Raw genomic sequence first — 25,480 nt, 5'->3', positions numbered from 1 at the left:
AAGGAAGGGAATGGGGGAGTGATAAATGAGTGGAGCACAGAGGATTTTTAGGGCAGTGTAAATACTCTGTAAGATACCACACTGATGGATACATGTCATTGTCCACTTGTCCAAACCCATAGAATATACAACACCAAGAGTGAGCCCCCATGTAAACTCTGGACTCTAGGTGACTATGATGTTTCAATGTAGGGTCATCAGTTATAGCAAACGTACCACTCTGTGGGGGATGTTAATAATGTGGGAGGCTATGTGTCGGGGGCAGGGTGTATATGGGAAATCTCTGTAACTTCCTCTCAATTTTGCTGTGACCCTACATCTGCTCTAAAAAATAAACTCTCTATAAAAAGAACAAATGAACACAGAGAGAGAGAAAGTATCAAAAAGAGAAGAGAGAGGGAGAAGCAAAGAAAGAAACAGGGAGAGACAGAGTTGAAAAGATAGAATCGGAGAGAGAAAAGACAGAGACAAAGAGTCAGAGAAATAGACAAAACGAAACAGATAGAACGAGATAGATAGACAGAGAGAGAAACTGAGGAAAGGGAGATTCAGGCATAAAAGGACTGGACCGCACAAAGCGATTACTTGATGATGGGCTGAGATTAACACAATGGCGCCATGCGGCCACTTACGAAGCCACAGCCGTCCTCGTCCAGGAAGGGGTGGGCCTGCAGCAGGGCGTTGACCACATCGTTATACTGCTGGCTGGTGGGATATCTGTTCAGTGCAACGGAAAGAACATTTTTCATTTCAAGCAGCCCACATTCCTTCTTTTAAGTGAGTCTAAATTACACTGACTTTTCTGGAAATCTTTCTATGTAATATATATATCTTTCTACATAATGTAGACATTCAAATATTGGGCAATGTTGGACTTACTACCACTCTGTCATCCAAAATCTGAAGAGAATTCTAGTCTACTCTGAAAACAGACCGTCTCCCGAGGCAGCAAGGCTGGCCTGTTGTCACTTACAGTGAGCCTTCCAGGTACTTGGTCATGTCGGCCTGGAGAAACTCGATGATCCTTATCCTCACACTGTGATCAGGACACTTCTCTTCTGCTAACATGCACTTGACGTCATAGGGAAACTCTGGTAAGACATAGGACTTAGTCCATTGTAGCGCTTTATTCCTTGCCACAACATGTTTCACATTCCTTCTGTTAAGTAAAAACACAGTGAGTCAATGAGTGAAATTCTATTCCAAATATATTCAACTTATTAATTTTCTACACCCTGAGAACTTGTGATATAAACCACTTTCTGGAAGCCTAAATATATGGTAGTCATCAATCTATCTTCCATCCATTTACAAATGTTTGAGGGTTCATTAGGTATCTCTGCTTTCTTTCCCTTTGTACACACATAAATACTTACAGTTCTGGAAAACAATGTCATAATAATATAGACTTTAGAATAAAGCCTGAAGTTGGAAAGTATATTAATCTCTATATGTTGAGGAGGTAGTATGTCACGCATAGCCAAAAACTGAACACGATATCAAACAAAAAGAGAACAAGATGCAATTCAGCAAAATAAATGAGGCATACAATAAAGTCTCAGAGCGTGATTAAGAAAATTCTTCTTCTAATTAATTTATTCTGCTGTTGTTTATAGTGAAATACAAGATCCACCTAATTTAGTTGGTCTTGGCTATTTTAATAAGGTAAGCTTAGTTTATAAATTAAAAATAAGTGTTAGATATTCTGATTTCATTCAGATGAAGTTTCTACAAAACGCTACAGAAAACGATAGTTACAGAATGCAGACCAGTGGTCAGCTGGGGCTGGAGTGGGAATGGAGATTGGCTGCAAAATGGCTTGAGGGAATTTTTTAGGCTGACAGAATTGTTCCAAAATGGATTGTGATGATGGGTGCACAACTGTATAGATTTGCTAATTAACTAAGCTGCACACTTTAAATTGGTGAATTTTATGTGATATAAATTATACCTCAATAAGGCTGTTTATAAAATTAAGTATCAGAACTACTTTACCACCTTAAAGTTAGTGACTGATCATTAAGTGTGTAAAAAGAAGAAGCCATAGTAAAATCTCCAGGCAACAGTTCCTCAGAGGCCCTACGCAGCTTTCAACCCATTTCACAAAAAGGATTGATTGGGATGCAAGTGAAGGAATAGAGGCAAGCCAAGTGGACGACAAAGGACAAAGAGATTTCCTAAATTAGCTAAGTAGGTTAATTTTCTGGCACAGCTATGGAATCCTTAGTGGTCCAAACAAAATCCAGATGAGTTTCGAAAGACCGGGCTTCCTTTAGAATTTTAGGTCATAGTTTGTAAGAATGCATGAGGTATAATGAAACAAGGGAGTAAAGAAAAGAGGAGAATGCACTCTCCTCTTTTCTCACGATAAGCCCTCTCTCCTTTTTTCCCACTTTGGCAGTCACGGTATCAGCGGTGAAAATATGTCCTGGCTAAAATATGCACATAGATAATTTAACACTTGGTTCAATTCAGCAACAGACAATTCTCAGACAAAATCTGTGCTTCAGCCCAAACTACCTTCCAATATGCTTCTCTGTCATTTCATTCATTCATTCAGTCAACATTTATTGGGGGTCTACTATATGGCAATTACTCTTCTACAATCCTTGTGTTCTTTCCCATTTTATTGACTTGTTTCTTTCTTCCTTATCTACTCAGACCAACGGCGTAAAGTCCAGCAAATTTTGTTAGCTGTATTTTGTGTCTTCCCAAGAGTTCTAAAAGTCCCAAGAAGAGGGACTCAGCAGAAATTAAAAATACATTCGAATTTGAAAGCAGGTAACTGCAGGCACGATTGTTTCCCATCCACAAAATGATATTTGCATTGGATTAAAAACATCTTGACTGTGAGTTTAAGATTATTCTTAATATCTTAATTAAGGTAGAGTTGAGCAGAAACCAAAAGAAGTCAGTCCAAAATAAGTGCAGGTAGCAGAAAGCAATCCCACACTAAGAGGACATGAATATTTCTGTTCCCCACTCAGAGCTAGTCCCACCTCAGAGGTAGTGCTCTTCAATAAAAGCCACCACAAAATAACAGATCTCTAATCCAGTGGGGCTCAATCCTGGGTACGCAGTGAAATCAACTGGAAAGCTTTTAAACCACGTTAATGGCTGGGATTGATCCCAGTCTAATTGAATAGGAGTCTACCGCAGTAAACACTCTGTTTATATGAAAAGTTTATGTTTTAATAAAATAAAACTTGTAATAAAGTTATGCTGATACATTTGATAATGGGCAGTATCATTATTGCAGTATGCGATAATTTAAAAAAATTATGAGATAGGAGTTTTCATGAAAAGCTCATTGACACTTAAAAGTGTGTCTAACTTTAGTAAGAGTGAAAAAGAATCTAATGCTTTTGCTCCCAAAGAGTAGACAGTATGGGGCTCACCTAGGCTAGGGAAGATGGCCTTACTAAGAATGGGCCCAGCTGAGCTCCAGCTCTCTAAGGAAAAATCTCAATGCACCGAAGACAGAGGTTAAGCCGTGGCAGGGAGCAAGAGAGACACATACGTTACGTGAGGGCAAGGACTGTTTGTTCTCCCCACAGTGTATACAACTTTGCTTAGTAGAGCTGGTGCACGATGGCTTCTGTTGAAAGAATGAACATGGCCAGCTGGAAGAAGGAGTTATCTGAGCACGGCTGAATTCAATTTGCTCTGGGCAATATTTTGAACATTTCAGTGGTTCTTTATTGCATTGCCTACACTGGTAATGCAACTCACCGTTTAAGCTCCAAATATGTCCCTCATACCACTTCCATTCTGCTTTTCCTTAACCTCTTGCACATTAATCTCTTATGAATCATTTTACTGAGACTGCTTCCTCAAAAGTCAGGAATGACTTCCTAATTTACAAATCCAGCACCTTTGGACAATGGCCTTTATCAAGACCTCTCTAACTGCGTTTAGCACTATTGCCCACCTTCTCACAGCCCTCTTTTCTTTCTCATCTTCCTTGGCACTATTTTACTTTCCTGCCTGTCTTCCTCTCTCGCCAACAACTTGTTTGTTTTATTTGCTGACTTATTCTTTTCTTAACTTCTGGGAGAGTTTACACATGGCGTGGTCTTTGCCCCCTTAATCCTCAGTATTGATCAACGCTTTCTCCCTTGGAGAACTCATCCATCCCCAGGGCCTCAGCTCTGAGTTCTACATTGAAGGATTATAAATCTATCATCAATAATCTTCTCTTTCCCATGCTCCATCCCAGATCTCCAACAACTTGTACCTTGTTCATTTCATACACAACATGTCTAAAATAATTCATAACCTTCTATTTTTCAAAGCCAGTTTTCCATTTGCTATAAACTGAATTGTGTCCCCCCCCAAAATTCATATATTGAAGCCCTAATCCCCCAAATGTAGCTGTACTCGAAAATAGGACCTCTATGGAAATAATTAAGGTTAAACGAAGCCCTGATATGATGGGATTAGTGTCTTCATAAGAAGAGACATCAGAGAGCATACTCTCTTTCTCTCCCATGTAAGGACACAGCGGAAGGTGGCCATCTGGAAGCCAGGAAGGAAGCTGTCACCAGAAACTGAATCGGCTGTCACCTTGATCTCGAACTTTCCAGTCTCCAGAACTGTGAGAAATAAATTTCTGTTGTTTAATCCCCCAAGTCTACAGTATTTTGTTATAGCAGCTTGACTGACCAATACACCATTCCAATTGCTTTTTACCTCTTCCTCTTGGCAGCTCAGGCTCAACATCTTTGTCCTTTTTATCTTAATTCCTCACACCTGGGCATCATGAAAATTTCCCTACATCTCATCTCTTGTATTTGCCTACTTTTCCGCATGGATCATGTTACTACATTCATCCAGGCATTCATTGCTCAAATGTGGACTACTTCAATAGTCTAATAGCAGAGTTCTGCTTCTGGAATGGCCTAATTAGCTCACACTGGACCAATTATTCCATGAATAATAATCATAAACATCGGACAAAATACAAAAAAAAATTAACTGAAAACACTGGAGAGTGAAAAAAAGCAGGCAGATTCTGAAGAGGAGTCTACAGAAAAGGAAGATGTGGAATGATGTCCTTTTTGTGACTTTTGACCTGAAGGCAGGCCTCAGGCAATGCTGCTACTACTCTAATAGAAATCCTGCAGTCTTTCTGGACTGCAGAATTAGTGGACAGAGTTTGGGGCAACCACATCTCTGGAAAGGGAGAGGAGAATCCCAGAAAGGAGAGAGCTATGAGGGGAGACTTCAAATTCTGTGTATAAACTGTTAACATCACTGCCTGATCCTGAGCCACACATGTGCACAGCCACACTGAGAATAAAAGGATTAAGCTTAGATTTACACTGAGAATAAAAGGATTAAGCTTAGATTTACACTGATACCCAAGAGACAGGTTTCAGTTTAAGTCCAACCAATTTTGTTTCTTGCTAAACCAAACTAACCAACAACCAACACTCTTTGGGTGCATAAGAAAGAATGAAGAGTCTCCACATTGTAACATTCACAATGTCCAGGGTATAATCCAAAATGGTTTAACATGCAAAAGAAAAGGAAAAGGAAAGAAAAAAAAAAACCCGCAACAACCCATAAAAGTGTGACCCATTCTCAAGAGTAAAGACAATTAACTGGGTATGATGCTGAGATGATCCAGATGTCGACAAGGATTTTAAAGTAGCTATTATAATAACGTTTGGTGACTTGAAGGAAAATATGCTAGAATGATTGAAATGATAGGAAATTTTAGCAGAGAAATGGAAATTACTTAAAAAACCAGATAGAAATTTTAGAGGAGAAAATTACAAAATTTGAAATAAAAAAAGTTCTACATAGAATTAACAGCAGAATGGAGATTATATATAAAAGAGTCAGTGAGCTAGAAGGCAGAGCAATAGAAATAAGCCAATCTGAAAAATAAAGAGAAAAGAGATTGAAAAAATAGGGTAATAGCTCATTTTCTAATTCCATCTTCTCATACCTTATCCCCCTGCATAGCCATAAAACCTTCTCCTCCTTGACTTTCTACTCAATTTTACATAAACATGGATTTCATCATGTCATCAGTGGAGGGGCCATGTGGAGATGGCCACTGGCTTCATAGGGTTACTCCTTGACCAAAGACATAGCCCAGTGTCCCTGTACACTAGGCCAGTCTAGCTTGACACAGTAACCATGTCTGAGAGAAAGAAGCAACTCCAGCTCTGGGCCCATGGCTCCTGGTCTGATTGAATGACCGCAACAAATTCTGCCAACTCAGAGCTGGCTATCTGGACAGGTTAAGAAAGTTGTCAACAATGCTATTCAAAAGTAAAATCTCTCTGCAACTTTCCAGTCTCCCAGATTCCTATAGAGAAGCCCTTTCTGGGACTGGGGGGCCATGTCATAACGATAAAACGGTTGCCCAGGGGGAATATCCATAGGAAAACTGTCCCCAGAGAGAAGATATACAAAAACCAAACAGAGCTGAAAGAGAAGCATATCCCATGGATAGTTGGCTGTTGCTGGCCTCTTACATTTGTCCAGATCACATAGTAGATTTTGCTCTGATTTGATGAACGCTTGGCCTATCCCTTCAACTGTTGTCTTTTGATGCAGTTTATTCTGGAGGGCCACTCACTGGTTATCTGTCTTTGCTCCTATGACTGGAGCTGAGTTGTCTCTGGGCTTGTGTGATCTGATATCTGTACCTCACGTATGAGCCACTTGCAGTCCAAATATCCAAGAATCCAGCATTTCTAGAAACTATTCCCTGCCTGTTAAAGAAATTCAAATACCTTTTTTCAGGTACTGAACAATTGCTGGGATTAGACGGGAGACAACATGGAAATTTAACTTCAAATCTACAAGTCCCACAGTTTAAAGACCAAGAATGTGAGAAAGCTGAAACTTCACGGTCAATACTTGATCATACTAGATGTTTTGCCTTTTGTGACCCATCATGCAAACTTCACCATTTTTCCAGTTGTTATAGGCATGATAATCTCCCTGTTTCCTGACAACATAACCCATACATTGAGTGACACGGTGATTTAGGATTCTCCGGTCCTTAACAATCAGACACCGTGCATTGAACATGGTAAACAGGCAACAGGGACCCCATGTGTATGTTCACCTCTTTGACCAATAGCATCTTCAGCATCTGGTCTCCCTGAGAGTAGAGTTACTGCTTCCTATTTCTAAGGGCAGCTCTGAGCCAGGCCCATCCTTCCTTTAATCAGCCCTTTGGGTTTTTGGGACTCTCCAAGGAGAGGAAAATAGCTATCATTTGTTAACATATTTGATTGTAAAAACGTGTGTTTGGAAGGAAAAATGTGGAACTATTCTCTGCATTAAAACCCCATTTGGGGCTATTGAGTATTGGCAGTCACTTTACGCCCATAAAAGCAGATAATCTTGCTTTAGGGAGAATGTGAACTCTTGAACCTCCAGACCAGAAAGCGTCAGTGTTTCTTGATGAGTAAAAGGAAATCTTAAGAGTCCAAAACTGTTGCTTCTAATTTAGGTGACTCTTACATTCAAGGGAATTTGCTCATTCTCCCTTTATTCATCTCCTCAAATAAAGCAGGTGATAGGATTGCAGATTCTATGAGAAAAAATAAAATTCTTAGTGTGTAACTTCTTAACATGCAAAACTTGAATTCCTCATAATAATTAGAACAATTTATAATATGGCTCAATTTTGTGTGCTGTCTTATTATCAACTGTTACCCAAAATGAATTCCCAGATCCAGTCAAGATACAAGCACAACTAAATCTCCAGAACACACTATGTATGTGTCAGCAATTGTTCCTCTCATCCAGAGTGCCCTGAGTTTCCCTCATTCTTCTAGGCTCCTGGTAAGCCCCCTCCTCAGGGAGGTTCTCCTCCCAGCCTCCTGGCACTCTGGTAGTCTACCTTGTCTGAATCCGCCACATGGCCTGGGCCAACGCCAGCCCCGTGGACACTCAACTGTTCTTGGCTCCCTGTTTTGATTTCCCTATGTCTTTCTTGAGTGGAACAGTTTGTGACAAAAATGTTGTAGAAAGGTCTAGGAACATTTGAGAGAGATATAGAGTATTAAATGTGACATGTAATGTATAAAATATTAATGTAACATGTAATGACAGTTAAAGAGGCAGCCTTTAGTTCCATAAACTTACATTTTCACACATAAAATTGACACCTTTCAAAAGAGAAATTTCTGTTAGATTGAAAACAGCCCACCCGTGACAAAGAAGCCACTGACTAGCAAGGCGCCAAGCCAACACACCACTGAAAAGAAGTGCCAGAACAATAAACTCTGAAGTCTGAGATTGGAAAACCGGTGGGACACAAATGCTAGAAAGGCAGATCTGGGTTTGGAGTGGGGTTCTATGGGCATACAAAGGGTATCTAAGAATTAGGCTGTGGCTATGGAGAATCACAAAAACATCACATACCACCAAAAAAAAAATCTCCCCATGAGTTTTCTCAGCATCTTAGCAGGCTTCAGCTGCATCCCATATGCCTTCCTTACCGAACCAATGGCAGAGTTCATGTCACACTCGATTGAACCCTAGTTGACTTTTGCAGTCATAGGCAGCTTATGAATCATCCCTGCATTCCTAGATTTCAGGGTGCCCACTTGGAGATAATCTGCTACCTTAAGGGACTATGATGGTTTTTTAGGCTTGTAAAATGGTATTGCTTTCTGGTCCTCAAGGGAGAGGAGCAAGGGACAAGAGGAATACCTTGCCATGAAGAACAGCCTTTCTGGTTAGAGGGCTTGGTCTTCACATCTGAAGTACCCCCAGTGGTAGTACTCCCACAGGTGGAAGAGAAAGCCGTGACAAATACCATGTTCTTCAGGGACTAAGCAGGAAGATTGTGTCACACAAGCCACTCTATTCTGAAAGCCCATTTTCATTTTCTTTTTCTCCACACCCAAGCTTGCAGACTTTATACACTGAGGATGGAATAGATGGGGATGCCCAGCTTTGTATTATCAACTCAAACTAAATGGCATGGAACCACAGCAACCCAAAAGCTTAAATCTTTTTGGAGCATAGAAGAAGAGAAGGGAAGCTAGAGGAGATTTAGACATCTATCTAAAGTACTTGCTGTCATCTTACCCTAGGACAGAAAGAATGTTATAATACATATCTTCAAAATAGTGACCAAACTATACAGTAAGCAGAAATGTTGCTTCTGTGTTAATCATGCCAGAGCTCTGGGAATTGCCTGTTTTACTTTACCTAGGCAAGACTTTCCCCTGCTAAGAAAACAAAGGAAGTAAGAAGTTTTGAAAAGCCCGATAAAGAGATATAAACCAACGAGTAAGGTGAGATGCCACCTCTGAAAATAGTGACAATGTCACCACAATACATGCATGGATTATGAAGGAATGCTGTTTCGTTGCTATAGCTGATGGTACCCACCACTAATTCAGAAAATGTTTGTTCCATATTCTCAGCATTTTGATGTTTGCTTTTAATTTGCATTTTGTAGCTCTGGGCTTTCACATCTGCCATGCAATCTACGATACTTCCAGAGGAATTTATTTCCTGAAATGCACGTGTGAACTCAAGCAAGCATGAAGGCAGGGTAGAGATGTGGATGGCACCAGGCACTGTGCTGTGTCACAGACACACAGACACCTCTCAAATCCTCCCTGTCCCTGGTTGCCAGTGTGAGACTCGAGGACCCAGGATCCTTTGGGGCCCTGAGTAATCAAGAAAAGTAACATAAAATAAATAAATCATTTGTTTCCTCCCGTTCCCCAATTCCTCTTAGTCTTTACCTTCAATATTTACACTTACTAGTGTGACAATCGCAAAAACAGGTCTCACAGAGCTATCATATCTGAGTCCCTCTTTTACTTTTTTATTCCTCATTAATACATAAGAAAAAGTACTGAGAAGTGACTTACTCAGTTGTTGCAAAATGGTTCAGGACTACTATTTCGTAGTTCAGAAATATCAAAATCTAGTAGTTCAGGCTTTAGTGGATCTAGGCAGGTTTTGTTCAATCCACCTTCATACTACTAGACTTTTGGATCCTGACCTCACATACATCCTCAGAGCATCATTTTGGGGAGTCGGGATAGAAAACTTCACTTCTCAAATCTGGCCCAGAGTGCTGGTTTTATGTGCCTTGTAGGGCAAAGCCTTCAGAGTCTTGGTCTTTTTCCAACCCTGTGTCACCTGGACTGTGGTTTGCCAGTTCCTTCACTATGTAGCTTCATAAAAATGAAAGTTTTTCATTTATAAGGATTCAACTAACCTGATTTATCACTGACTATCACGGTAGGCAAGGACGTTCGGTGGCTCGCTGTGGAATATAAAAAAACTGGGCCTTTTAACAAAAATAATGAGCCCCTCTCCTTGAAAGATTGTGTTATTGATGTTCTTCAGGCTGACTCCTGTTGGGTATTTACTTACACGGAATGTTAATATGCAAAGTAGTGAGAAGATTCCCTAGGTTTATCAGAATCTATTTTTTTTATCCCACTGAATTCTACTGAATACATATTGGTCATCTCCTTCACAATGCTATCCTGATATTTGTTTTCTTGTTTTGGATGATGGCACCACCATCACCCAGTTACTCAAGCTGGAAATACAGGAGAAAACTTACCACTTAGCAAGGATTTTTATTCCCCTACTCCACCATTAATTTATCAAGTCGTATTGATTTATTTATTTATTTTTTTTTTTTTGTGAGGAAGATTGGCCCTGAGCTGACATCTGTGCCAATCTTCCTCTATTTTATATGTGAGATTCTTCCACAGCATGGTTTGATGATCAGCATGAAGGTCCATGCCCAGGATCTGAACTTGGGCCGCCAAAGCAGAGTGTGTGAACCTAACCACAACACTACCATGCCGCTCAGTCCTGTTGATTTCATACTTAAATATCCTTTTCATGCCCATTACCACTGTCTTAGCTTAGACCCTCATCATCTCTTGCTTGAACTTTGGTCTAACATCTTGAGGATCTTCTTCCTCTTCTCATTTTTCTCCAATCCATTCTCTATATCACTACTACATGATAAGCTATGAAACTTCCCCACAAGCTACAGCAGTGGTTCTCAACTCTCCTTACACATTAGGATTATTTGTGGAACTTTTAAAAATACTGATGCATAGGTCCCACCCTGTCAAAGTTCAGTTTCTACGACAAATTACCATAGACTAGATGGCTTACATAACAAATATTTATTTCTCAAAGTTCTGGAGGCTGGAAGTCTGCGATCAGGCTGCGGGCATGGTTGGGTTCTTGGTGAGCGCCCTCTTCCCGGTTTACAGAAGGCTATCATCTTGCTGTGTCCTCACATGGCAGAAAGAGCTAGGTAGCTCTCTGACCTCTTCTTATAAGGACACTAATCACATTCACGAGGGCTCTACCCTCAGGACAAAATTACCTCCCGAAAGACCTCCCTGCAAATGCCATCACACTGGGACTCGGGTTTCAACACATGAATTTTGGAGGGGCGTAACATTCGGTCTATCGTACACCCCCAGAAATTCTTGCTGGTCCAGTGCCTTGCTACTCAAACAGAAGTCCTAGAACAGCACTGGCATTACCTGGGGGCCTGTTAGAAATGCTGAATCTCAAGTCCCACTCCTGACCTACTAAATCAGAATCCGCATTTTAACAAGATTTCCGGATGATTTTCAATTATATTCGAGTTTGAGAAGCACCGGTCTAGGGCACTGATATTTTTTGTTGAAGTCCCCTAGGGGAATCCCGGGTCTAGTCAGAGTGAAGAAGCTGCCCTGCTCACTGGCGGAACACGGAGCCTCCTCACCTCTGACAGCATCTCTCACCACGTCCAGCAACTCCTTCTTCTCTGCCTCGATCTCTCATCTTCCAAAGATACTTACTCCAAAGAGTCTCCTAGGCCGTTCCAGGTGTTTGTGCCTTTGCACGTGCTGTTCGCTTCGCTGTGAATGTCCATTTCCTCTCCTGCCCCCTTTTCCTTCAGACGAATTTCCAACCATCATTCAAAATCCTCCCTCAGCTTTTGTGAAGCCTTCCTGCAGAGCCTTCTCCACACTCACTTCCCTGAAACGTCTTACTTCTCCCCCTTCCGTGCTATTCCCATACCCCGGGCATCTCTATTTCTGGGTATCTTTCTCAATATTGCAGTTATTAGCTTACATATCCGTCTTGTCTACCAGACTCTGAGTTCACCTAGGCAAGGGCTAAATTGCTTCCCCCCGACTGTCTAAATAATACCTTGCTCATGGTGTATATTCAGTAACTTTTGGACTGAACAAAAGAAAATAGATTAGAAAAATAGATTAGAAATCAAGTTTACCTTGGATCTCTCTAAAGCCTTCATATTAGATTTAATGGGAATGGGCAGGAGTCAGAGAGTGATTTATCAGTCATATGAGCCCAATTTTCCCTGATTCTGCAACTTCTGTTTGGCTGGGTCCACAGATATCCCCCACTGAAGGAAATTTCAGTTCTAGCTTAGTGAGCCAATATTCCTCACTTCATTTGGATCTCTGCTCAAATGTCACCTAGTCAAAGTTGAAGAACTCCCCTGGAAACCCCATCTGAAATAGAATCCTCTTATACACTAACACACATGCACATATACACGCCAATCACTCTTTATCTCCCCCTCTTTTGTGTGTGTGTGCTATTTGTCTTCACGGCACTTAAACAAAACTATAAGGTAATGTCCTATTTATTTGTTATTTTTCTCCCCATTAGAATGTGAGCTCTGTGAGGTGGAGGCCTGCTTTGCTCATAACTACATGCTCAGTGCCTGCAGCTGTGCCCGGCACAGAGGTAAGCACTCAGTACATATCTACGGATGGAATGAATGAGTGAATCCTGACTTAGGTAAGAAATCTTCAGGTCAATATTTCCTAAGGTGTTTTCTGTAAAATTAATAAATGTTACTCAAAAAAAGAGTTCCGAGTCAAACAACGTTAAATGGGTTTTCTTGCTGTGGGACTCCTTGTAGCCTTTACCATGTTAATGGACTAGGAATCTCCAGTCAAGGAACCAAGTTAGAATGTAATACTTCCCAAACTTGGAACCCTTAGATATGAGTGTTCTACAGACACGTGGGGTGGGAGTCAGTGGTGGCCTGCATTTCACTCTGAGGAATCCTTGTTTTCCACTGACTGGGGATTCAGCATCTGAATGTGACAATTTACCACCTGTGTTGTCCATGATGCCCCTCTCAGTGGTTACTGGGTTTCTCAGCTCAGGTTCTTGTAAGCCCCCTCTCCTCCTCTTGTGGTACATACTCATTCACAGAATGTGTTTTCGCATTGTTTTCTAGGGCAACATCAATCTGATATCACAGGCCTTCTGGGAGGACTGAAGCATATCCCCTTCTTGCCTGGACCCTGAGCCCTGGGAAGGTTTCCAGACACTGCTGTTACCTGCACTTCCTGCTGGAGACCCGTTGCTTCTGCTTCAGAGCCCCTTGTGAGAACCAACACCAGAATTTTGTGAGTCTCTTTGGACCTTGTGCCTTGGTGCCTAGCCTGATAACAAAACAATAACTAAAATTTATGAGCTCCTTCCATATGCCAGGCCCAAGCATTTTTCACATATTAACTCATTCTTCTATTTATTTTACAGATCAGAAATTGAGGTCCTGTAAGGTCATATAACTTGACCAAGGTTATTCAGCTGGTAAACAGCAGAACCAGGGTTTAAAACTAAACTCTTAACTACTTGCTTACCCTGCCTCTCCAGACTTACTAACTCTGGCCAATAGCAGAGTTGGCGTCCTAGTCTAATAGCTCCACCTACCCCTCCGACTCTGTCTGCCTCATACAGCTGTGATCGAGCCACCATGTAGCAGCAGTGGATCTCAAGACATCACATCTTGTCCCAACGTCCTACAAGGCTCTTTCATTCTCCAACATGGTCACATATATTTGGTTCAATGAAAATGAGACCACATAAAACGCTTAATACATCTGTTTCTTCATGTTGATCATCTGCTCTGTGCCAGGCACTGCAAAGGTCAATCAGGATGGTCTCTGACCCCCTCCCCGCCCCCAGAGCTGTGGGCCTGTAGAGGACGAAGATGTGTAGGAAGCGAGAAGAGCAATCCCACGTCTAACTGGAACTTGTACTAATGGACCCGTAACCAGGTTGGCGCACTTCATCGAATCTTCTCTTTATCATGTGCTGGAGAGGATGCATACACGATTGTGTGCCCCCATCTGAGCTGCGTGTGTGACAGTGCCTACAAATAATACATCAAGTGTGGACCCACTGACATTTGCCTCACTGAGAATAGGCAGATGGGGAAGATCGTTCTACAATATTTCATAGCAGTAGCCAGATCAAGGAAAAAAATCATCAAAATAATTTTTAAACATGCGTGAAACCATGGCTAATTTATAATTATGCCCAAAGGCAGACGCAGAACATCTGCACACGTCTATTTAAAGTTCAAGCAAAGTGTGTTAAAGTAACATTTAGGAAACTTCTACCTGTTTATCTGATTTCATGCCTTATTAGGTACTGAAGGGGAAGCAAAGAATTTCAAACACTGTACATGAAAAACACGGAACGGCATTGCAAAAAAAATCTTTCCAAAGGATCACCAACAAATGTGGAGGGTGGGGCCTTATAATGCTTCCATCAAGAAACGGCATGTAAGCAACTCAGAAAAGAGCATGGCATCACCTATCACAGAAGAAAACTGCATCATGTCACAGCTAGCGTTTCCTTGGGGCACGAAATTCATCCACCGGGACACATACATCCCTACTAGAGACGTATCAAGAGCCGAAGTCAGGCGACCAGCCTTCCTTCTCTTCTTGTCTGCAAATAATCTGGATGGAAAGCACGTGTTCATTTTAGGAAAAATAGGAAAAAATATCACAAGATCAATGTCAGCCACCTTGTATAGAGCGGTAACAGCTGCCGGATTCTTTAACATGTTATCTCATTTGGACCTCAAGTACTACATAGGCAGCTGGATGTCCCCATCCCACCTTGTGCAGAGACCACCTGGCGAGCAAGTGGACAGGTCAGGACTCCAAGCCAGGCGTGTAAGACCCCAAAGCCAGCACTTGTCCCAGCATCCGTCCCCACCTCTTGAAAGTAGTTGGTGTCATGATGGCCTTGTAGCCAAATGCCACCAGCTTTCCAGCTTGTTGTGTGTGAGTGGCTTATAAACTCCTGGAGTTTAATTCTGTTTCAAAGTTAGCGTAGTTAGTATGAATTGTATCAAAAGGTCTAAAAAGAAATTAATGCTATTCAAATATTTATCCTGCCCCATGAAGGTATATTCAGTCTCTCACTGAATCACACATTCTCAGTTCATTTTAAGAACTCCTATTTAGCCTCTGTGTGCCAGGGACTGTGTCAAAGGCTCTGTTTACAATGACAAAAAAGACATCATCTTTGTCCAGGAGGTGCCTCCAGTCTAATGGGGGGATATGGACTTTAAAAGTGATCAATTCCGTTATTCAGTTTCACAAGTAAAGCAAGAGATACATACGGATACTACACACAGAAGAAGCCTCCTTGCCTGGCCTGAAATATCAACGGAGGGGCTTTTGAAAGAGAGATTTGGGGTCGAATCTTCAAGGATGAGCAGGTAGGTAAGGAAAGGGAACAGCACGGTCTGACACAAAAGCCACGCAATAGACCCTAAATCAACACCCGTTGAACCACTAGCACCCTAGGCAGACGCACAGGAGGAAGGGACCAAGGGTGGCTCCAATGCTTTTAACACACATAGCTGGATGATGGAACAAGAGATGGGACACGGAGAGGAAAGAATCTTCTGTCTCACCCCAATCCACAGCCCCAGATAAAGGGCAGGCCAGAGCGAAAATATTTAAAATCCGCACCCCTGCCTTGTACTTATCCACCCCTGCCCACCCACAGCTGATTGCCCGGGAGGGGACACCTGATCCACACTGGACCCCTTAGCATCTCTTCCCCACACAGTGGACTGAGTAACACCAAAAGACGGAGTCGGTTGGCTGGGACGACCTGGGCTGTTTTCAGGGAGAATTTCTTTTGGAGTCAGTGCTATGACCAGGCAGTTGTATGCCAGCCAGTCCGAACGGGCAGGGCAGCCATGAGTAATAGGATAAATCTGTCCTCAGAGGGAGAAGCAAGGGAATGAGGCAGACGAGGGAGGCAGGGAGGAGACAGAGATGGTCATCACGTGGCTCCACGAGAGAAGGAGGGACAGCTTCACCTCCAGCTTTCCATCATGGTCCCTCCAGGCCCAGGGAGCATGTGAGTTTTGCCCTTGCAGGCTGCAAAATGCTTTCCTTACAATAAACGCCCTTGTCTTGTTAGTTTTGGCGGATTTGTGTTTCTTACACCTAAGCATATACCAAGGCAGGGGATCCGAGTTCATTTTGGACACGTTTAGCTCTGAGGTGCTTGTGGATAGTGCTGGGCCACAGATGGTCATATAGATTATGATTAGAGAGAAAGATACGGGAGTATCGGCTCTGGTTTCCAAACCCTCCTGTTTCTCTCCATTTCTAAGTTCTGGTTTTTTCTCCTCCTTGCCACCAATACTGTGAAGCCCAGGGCTGTTCCTTTGACCAGCAATGTGAAAATAATAACCCTGCCCTGCTGATATTACAGGACCATAATGAGCATGCAATACCACCAGAGGGCTTGGAGAAGAGGAAAGACCTAGAGAACCGACGGAAGGTTGCATCCCCTCTCCCAGTGGCAGCAAGTAGGGAGAGGAAAGGAGCCCTAAGGAAAGCGGACTACTCACCGGAACAGTGCTGTGCAAATGGAGGCACACTGAGCCTTTCCACGTGATTCCACTGTTCTTAGCACCTGGCAGCCTTTATCTATTTTTAGATAATGGTCCTCACAAGAGCCCCGTGAGGAAAGTATTATTGTTATGATTCCCATTTTGCAGATTGGGATACTGATTCACAGTGGTACTACGGTTGGACCACTGGGACTAATCATCGCTCTTCCTATGTCTACTCACACCTGGACCTTTAGAGAAGGACTGGCTGCTTTTGGAAGCTTCATGATGGAAGGGGTAGTTGAGAACTCATGGTTTACTCCATGCTCTTGGAGCCACATCGAAGGAAAGCACTTGGAGTCAACAAGCACTCGTGAGCAGAAAGGAGAGGAATGAAGCCACCATGAAAACATACTTACATTTTCCGAACCATAGTTCAGACCGGGAAGACCATGGGGACAAAGTCTCACCTAGGACATCGCCTTCTACCTTCTTGTTCACCGCCCCAGACAGGAGCCAGTGGCATAGGGTAAGGTGGGTCCTAACACTGGGATATCGCTAGCAGCTGAGGTCTTTGTGCCTAGGAGCGGGGGCATGAGGTTGAAGTGGTGGAGAAGGAAAGAGAACAGAGAGGACAGCCCAGAACCAAAGCCCATTTTGCAAGAGCTTCTGATCAAAGGTGAAGCTTTTCCCTGCACTCGCAGGGCTGCTGGGGCTGGCGGCCAGGGTCTGAGTCTGCTGCCCTCCGTCCCCTGAGTTCCCACCCTGACAGCAGTAGATCCTGTGCCGAGGTGAGAATGGCCCACTCTGGAAAACTAGCTAGAAGCCCCTTGACTTCTCTAAATCTCAGTTTTATTCATTTACAAAAAAGAGAGAATAATGCCCACCTTGAGGGTCTGCTGTGTGGACTAAATGAGATGAGAAGGTAAAGGGTTTGTGAAAACTATAAAGGACCACACCCTGGCTTGACTATTGCCTGATCATTCTCCCATGTGGGCTGACATCTCTCCTTTCAGTGACAGTGCATATAAGGAAAAGTATTTGCCCATCAGCAGCTGTAAACAATAGGCATCATGAGCAATGCAGGAAGTGCACAGGCCGGGAGGCTGGGAAATGCTGTATAGGCTGCTGTGACTCTGGTACCACAACTTACCTACAGTCGCCCTCAGGACTTTGTCCCAGTGCTGCCTTCCTGGGTCTGGTTCTCTGGGTCTACAGCTTCCCTTTGTTCCACTGTAGCCCATATATTGAAATACTATACCACATAAAATCCAGTGTAGGAAAAAAAGGAAATGTGCCACCATCAGAAACAGTCAGGTTAAAACAACCACCACAAAATCCAAAACAAAAACCAAGACTCCACAGAAGCCATATTTTATAGGACATTATTCAGTGAATAAATTCCATCTTTTTGACTACTGCCAATCACCCAGGACAGTTTATGACAGGAAAATCCTTTTTCCTTAACAACGTGTACTTGAAAAATACATAATATAACCTCAAAACTTGACTTTTCCAATACAAAAATCAGAAAATATAACCTACAACTTTTACCAAATATCTTCATCACTTAATCAAAAAATTCCCTTCCAGGGAAACAAAAAGGCTCCACTTAGAAATACATTTAAACACATGAAATCTTATAAAAAATGAATACAAATATTATCGTTTGGCTTTAAAATGTTTAGAAGTTGGCGACCCACCTCTGCTTCAGTACTCTTTGGTCAATTAGTCCATTATCAAGAGTTTTGGCTGGATAGAAAGATGGTGTCTGCTGCCCACGGTTGTCCGGACCAGAGGACTGTTCATCCCTGCCACTAAGAAAGAAGACGTGGGTCAGAGCTTACTCTGCAGGAGCCACAACCATTATCTCATGGTGACTCTGAGGGTAGAGGTCAACCCATAGTAAACACTATGATCTCTGTTCACTTCCAAGGTCCACATTAGAGTCACGACTAAGAGAAGTGAAAAGAAGACCCTCTGGGATCATCTTGCTCAGTTCATACATGCCAGGAAGTAGCCCGTAGCCAGTTGGCAATGCTGTTTTCACCAATGAGTCATATTTATAAAAGGTGTCAAGATAATCCTTTCCTTTGTGAAACGATGGTGATAATAGAATGTACTTTTACTGGTTAATCTTCTTATTTGGGAAAAAAAAAAAGTTAACTCTATGTCAGATCCCCTTCTCCACTTCCTTCCATTTCGGGAGATCTTTTATTATCTGTGAAATCTCATGATCCTAGAACCACACTCCACCGACTCCCTCATTTTCTAAGTGACGTCACTGAAGCCCAGAAGGGAAAGCAACTTTCTCACCACCACAGGCTACTCGGTAGCCGTGCCAGGAGTTGACCTCAGTTTTCCAGCTTCCTGTCCAGTGATTTTTCTACCAGCTTCAATAAGAACAACAACCAAAAAGCAAATACTCCTACCTATTACATATGCCTATCATTCGCCTAAGTCTGAATAGGATGCTAAACATCCTGTCCAGATGTGGCCTACAGATTGTTTTAAAATAACATACCAGGCAACCATTAGCCATTAAATAAAATTTGCACTCAAGTTGAAACCCATCTGCAGTCTCTGATCTAGAATGCCATTACAGACTCTTTAGAAGGGGTCTAAGCATCATTTATTCTCCCCACTTCATTCTACAGATGACATTAAGAAAAGTCAAGCAAATCCCCAAGGTTATATGAGTAGTTAATATCAGAACAGGGATTTGAAATCAAGTGCTTTGATATCTAGCTTCAGAGTTCTTCCGACCACTCCAAGTTTCCTTTCTTTGTTAAACACTTTCTGAAAGAGTTTAATTGAATCGCATATTCTCATGCCTTCTACTGTCACATGATTCCCATGTGACAATACATTTTTTAAGTGGCAATATATTTGACAATAAGCAAATGTAGTCAGTAAACATTTTAACCAAATGTAACCACCTGCAGTTGTGGTTTTGCACCTGAATAATTTAACCTGAACACAAGACAACACAATCCTTAAAGTGGGTCAGCTACGTCCTGGGTAGAGTGGATCGCCCCCGCTCATAAATCCCTGGACCACCACTGTTCAAATCTTGGCTATATTTGAAAATGGCTTTCTTAACATGGTTAGCAAAGCTTCATATTGAACACAAGACTATTTTGGTCTGGGAGAAAGAGGGAGATTTTCTCAAAGATTATGATACTCCTAACATCAGTGTGAATTAACATGGAGTTAGGCACTGTATTACTTTTCACAACCACAGAAGAAGCAACAGGAATGTCAACATTTAATATAATCAATCAAAGTCAGTGGTAGAACCAGGAATGAAGCCCAGATTTCCTGGCAGTCCAGCTAGTTCTCATTTACTAGAGAACATTATAAACTGATTTACAGTGAAAACAAGGCTGTCTGTTTTCTTCCAAGCTATGCCTAAGGCAATATCAAGATTCCAGTCAACTGTAGAGAACTTCCAGCTCAAGAGTCCGACTCATCCAAGAATGCTGGGAAATTACTTCTATTTGAGGGTCATACCCTCCCTTTGCTGGAAAGAAGTAAAAGCATGAAATGAGAATTTCATCAAAAGACATACTGAAGAACATGCTTTCGCATAGATATGCCAAAACAATGTTTAGGAGAAATATTCCAAATAAATCAGAGATAGAATCTCCAGATCACTCGTGGACCATCCCTTCAAGCCTACCTGTTGCCCTCCATGTCCCAAATATCCAATTATTCTAGAAGTCAAATTACTTGAGCCAGGTCTCTCTAACGTTGTATTGCTTAACAAAGAGCAGGGCAGAAATGTACATTATTACAGATACAATCTGAAAAAACTAAAGCAAAAACATAGAATGGATTTCATCAAACATCATAATCTTATTTTAAAAATTAACAAATAATTGGTCTGCAGTAATTATTTAACCTTCGAAGCCTTGCAAAAAGCCTCAAATATGGAAAAACTAAGTCAAAATGCCTGAAACAATCCTGGGGCATAGATTTATAAAGTGAAAATTTTAATTTTGTAATTTCTGTTATCAGTTCTTTTCATGGCAGAAGTCAGTGATAAAAAAAAAAAAAACCCAAACAAATAAAAACATCCCTAAACCACAAAGCACCACAAATTTTTCGACATGATTTCTGTGGGATGCTGTCATAGCTTTCAGTATTCCAAGAGTACTCTTGAGAACTTGGAAAACCCACGAGACAAGAGTCTTTAGCAAATTATTTTGTGAAGGCCTCTAGAGGAGAATATAAATTAGTCACTGGAAGGAATCCTTGGCAAATAAATAAATACATAAATAGTTTTGGGAAAGCAAAGGAGTAGAAAAGGATGCTTTTCTCAGACCCTGATTTTAAGACTTAAGCTGCAGAAGTGCATTTCTATTTGTGTTATACGTACATTTCAACCACTTTTTACAGAGTTTTCTATACGTGAACTCCCAGCATATAAGACTTCCCTAGCAACTGGAGTCAGTGCTTAAAAAGTGGTGCACTAAAAATATGTATACTTTGATTCATAAAAATTTGCAAGAAGTGTCCTTTATGCAGATATTAGACATACTGTATACACAATCCAGCTGAAAATGGTCACAATTTTCCAAGAGGTTTAAACTCCAAATGCCAAGCTAGAGCCATCGTCTGGAAAGCATAGCATCAAAAATAAGGCCATTCACCAACAGACTTACTCTGGGGCTGCTTCTGCTTGCGTGACCAGGGTTGTTTCTCTAGGGCTTCCAAGAGACTTCGGTCCTTGATTCTCCTGCTTATATTTTTTAATTAAATCCATCAGAACAGCCTGGTGTCCAATTTTCTTCACCAGTTGTTGGATCATCCGATCATTAAGTGCTAGAAGAGCAGCCCCACTTATTTCTTCCTCTGGGAAAAAGAAAAAAATATCTCTTTATGCCTGTGTGGTACAACATTAAAACACAGCACTCTGAGCAGGCAAAATTATTTCTGGTGTTAAAAGGATCATCTAAATTTGTCCTCTGCAGTTAGAATTATCTGTAGCTTCGACAAAGACAGAACACTGATATTGCATAATTCCAAATCGATGTCTGCTCCTAAGAAAGTACCAGAACATGGAGTCATAATAAAAACTTTTTACTTCCACATTGACACGTCCTCCCTTCTTACTCTTTCTAATAGGCATTGTTTTTATAAGGAAAAAAGTCTTCTTGGGGAAATTATTCTTAATAGTACCTCCCACGCAATATTCAACACCTGTAAATCCAACACTGCACAGAACACATGCTGCGTTATTTAAGGACAAAAGCACTGTCAAATGCATATATCACCTACATATTTTAAATAACTCTTAAGACTTTATTTTATTTGAGTTCTTTTTGAGACATTATACTCTCCTGTGGATGCTAGGTCAAATGCAAACTCTGTCAGTCAGTAAAGAAATGCAAGTTCTCCCACGGAGCAATTCCACATCCATGTTCACACGCACTAGGCAACCAACGTAATTGTCAATAAGACAGGACACTCAATACCTAGGCTGCTCAAATTAACATTTTTTGAAAGTGTAAACTACTCACCTTGAAACCTATGAACTAGCTCTCCTAAGTTTTTCTCCACCAACCAACTGCAGACCTGATCGACTGACCAAGTTTCCATTGTTGTATCCTGTGAAAACACTTGAAGAACAAAAGGTCAGAGAAGGATTCTTCAGTTTTTCTTTCTGATTCTTGTTCTTTTATTATTTTTTTTAACCAATCAGCTGTCTAATCTTAGCTGCTTCCTTTGTCAGACTCTTTTAGACTCTCAATACTAAGCTTCTTTAAAATAACTATTTTCTGAACACACATCTAAAAGTTGCTAGTAAAACAAATACTCTTTTTTAAAAATGAGACCGATTGAACCTATTTCCTAGTCTCATTTCTCAAATTTCTTCACCTTCTCCTACTTTTTTTCCACAGGCATCCCTCAGCTTTGCTTACAGACAGCCAGAGACATACGGATGGTACCCAATCCTGTACCATTAACACCCAGGTTTCTTCACAAAGAAAAGAAAGGTGTGAAATTCACCACTACTAGGCTCATCAGGAAGTGGTTGACATTTACAAAAGGGGTGGGCAGGGGAGGAAGGGAGGAAGGATGAGATAAAAGCCTGAGAGAGATACTTAGTAAACCAAGACTCCTTAACCCCTTACTACTCCCCAGCTAGGAGAAAGAGCTTCTAGCTGCTTCTGATTGCTTTGGTTTAACCAGAGGAGGAAACAGGAGACAAATTTCTCAGGAGAATCTGAATGTTTCTTTCCTTCCTTCCAGTAATCCTCTAAAATATTCCATTCAGTTCTAGAACTTTATTGAACAAGATTGATTGGTAAGATAACTAGGAAAAACTAGTACATTGATTGAAAACTGTTTCTAAAAATTTAGTTGGGCAGACTCAACATGGGAAAATAGTAAAATATGTTAATAATTGTAAGTGAAAGGAATGTACATAGAGTTTGCAAGACACATTTTCTAACTATTCAGTTATTTTTGCATGCACTATTCTGCAACCATTTAGGAAACTTAAAATGAGTATACCGATTTCAATAATTTTTCTTATTTCCCTTAAGCAGCTCCTTCCTGTTGTTTATAATTCAATCTAAATTACTTTTAATTGACTAGGGAGAAACTGAAAAGACAAAACATTTTAATCTTTTAACATTACTTTCAATTTCATCTTTCAATCTAAATGATATAGATTTACTTGTATAGTAAGATACTGACTCTTCTCTAAAGAGAGAAGAAAAAGCTACTCTTAGAGAAATGGAATCGTAAGAAAAGATAATATTTATTAGATCATGGATTTAAATTTTCTTGCTAGAAGTTCTCAAAGAAGATTTAATTGTATTTTTCACTTTTGTGTATTTAAATAAGTTACAATTTCCAACATCACAGTTAAAATGGTGGAAGGGAAAACAGGTTTATCTTTCATATTTGACAAACTGAAAAGAAAGCAGCCTTCAAAAATCATTTCCTAGAAAACAAGTAGACTTCACAGTAACAAGCCACATGCGCATAAGTATTCACAAACGCCAAGTTGCAAAATTGAAAACAAGGGTTAAATACAGAAGGACATCTTTCTGAATTACAGAGGTGGATTGAATTCGCCACAACAGTAGCCACGGAACTCCTCCCCTAGGCTAAGCGGCAATAGCAGGGTGTGAAAAGTCATTATTTGCAAGACTCTGGTGTAAATTAAAAATTACACCTTCCTGTCACACTTCTGGCTTCCTTGTGAAGAGTAGGACTTAGAAAAAAACAGAAAAGAAAGAAAAAAAGAAAACAATTCTCTAAACTCCAAGATTAGAGGTACGCAGAGCAGACCTTACTGCCCTGCAGCCATCAATGGATTAAAGGAAATTTGAAAATACGAGTACTGGGAAACCCTCTCATATTTTTTAATTCCCAGATTTTTACCCCAGTTCTACTTCTGGGAAAAACCAAACAGTTATCAAGTGATAACCTCACACAAACATAATAAGATAAAAAATAGTGTAGTTTTACTTGTTCGTTTTCCTGAATATTTAGGAAAATAAAATAATATCATTGTCTAGACAATGTAGCATCTTTAAGTAGCAACCTTACAGCTTCCTCTTACATAAATGGTGGATATATTATTTATGATCTTCTGCACCTTAAAGGAATAAGAGATATGTCAAATGAGGAAACATGTATCTAGCAGCTTCAGAAACATCTGAAAAAATTTTGAAATGTAAGGCCAAGAACTATCACTAACTGTTATAAGACACAATAATAAAAAAGAATAAAAATAATTAATGATAACATTATGTGTGAACACTCCAGCCAAACCATTCTAATTATTTGTCCATAAAATAAATTTGCATTAAATATTAAAGGACTTCAGCTAATTGAAGTCATGCAGAGGTCGACTTTAGCTTTAGCAACCTAAATGTGAGCAAATTTTACTTAATAAATTTATTACAACTCCAAAGGAAGGTAGTAATGCAAACTGGCATGAATGTGGTTGCTAATTGTCAAGAGCAATGTAGCATGTAACAACATCAACCACAAACAAGAACTTTTTAAGAAAATATGAAAACATTTTGCCACTTTCCTCTCTGTTTGTGTTTTTCTTTTTATTTACCCAGGGTCCAAAAGCTGAGACAATAAAAAGATTCTTAAAAGCTTTGTAGGCAGCATATGCCCTTTCCTGAATCAATGCCCCATCCTGCCCTGGGAAAGGACATCTCCTACCAGGGCTGTACATGAAGGAACAAACCATTTAGCAAAAATCAGGTCCTGTTGGTGAAAAAGAAGGAAAATTGAGGTACAAAAATAAGGATGTGACTGTCGCATAGAGGAATGTCCAGGTAATTCTTCTGGGTAGCAGCCTTACGTCATGAAGCGATGACATCATTGTACTCCAGAGGAGAAAAATGTCTCATCCACTTTGGGCCATTGTTCCTTCCAACCATCACCAGACCAGGTGGACTGAATAGAGGAATAGTCAACTAGAATACCTTCTGTACCTTAGTCATCAAACATTTACTGCTTGGATAGCTCAGAGCTAGGCGAATCGTGACACACTAAAGAGGTTAGAAGCCTTCCCAAGGAGGTAAGACACGTACATAAGCAGAATATAATATGGGTCAGTTATGATGGGTGCTATAAAAAGCACTATGAGCTGGATTTTCCCACTCTTCTGCAAAGGAATGAATCCTGATTTAGGATCTGAATGAAAGATCCAGTTTTGACAGTGAAGGAGCCATAAGAAGTGGGATCAATGAAACAAACTACAAGTTAAAAGTCAGAAATAAACAGGTCATGGGGCTGGCCCATGGCCAAGTGGTTAAGTTTGCGTGCTCCGCTTTG

General features: G+C 40.9%; 1 protein-coding gene across 1 annotated transcript in view; it reads right to left on the bottom strand.

Moving 5' to 3' along the window:
* The window catches only part of SAMD3 (sterile alpha motif domain containing 3), a 49,880-nt gene extending 27,601 nt beyond the window's left edge, over positions 1–22,279 (bottom strand). Inside the window, exons 1-5 of the mRNA XM_046677671.1 lie at positions 22,189–22,279; positions 21,331–21,520; positions 18,367–18,480; positions 974–1,159; positions 633–717 (exon numbers count right to left, since the gene is read on the bottom strand). Coding sequence (XP_046533627.1) covers positions 633–717; positions 974–1,159; positions 18,367–18,480; positions 21,331–21,520; positions 22,189–22,267 — 654 coding nt within the window. The 5' untranslated portion in view covers positions 22,268–22,279. The remainder of the gene's footprint in view (positions 1–632; positions 718–973; positions 1,160–18,366; positions 18,481–21,330; positions 21,521–22,188) is intronic.
* Positions 22,280–25,480: the final 3,201 nt, after the last annotated feature.

This window comes from Equus quagga, chromosome 11, assembly GCF_021613505.1.
Source record: "Equus quagga isolate Etosha38 chromosome 11, UCLA_HA_Equagga_1.0, whole genome shotgun sequence".
Taxonomy (NCBI): domain Eukaryota; kingdom Metazoa; phylum Chordata; class Mammalia; order Perissodactyla; family Equidae; genus Equus; species Equus quagga.
This window is presented reverse-complemented; position numbering and strand designations above follow the sequence as displayed.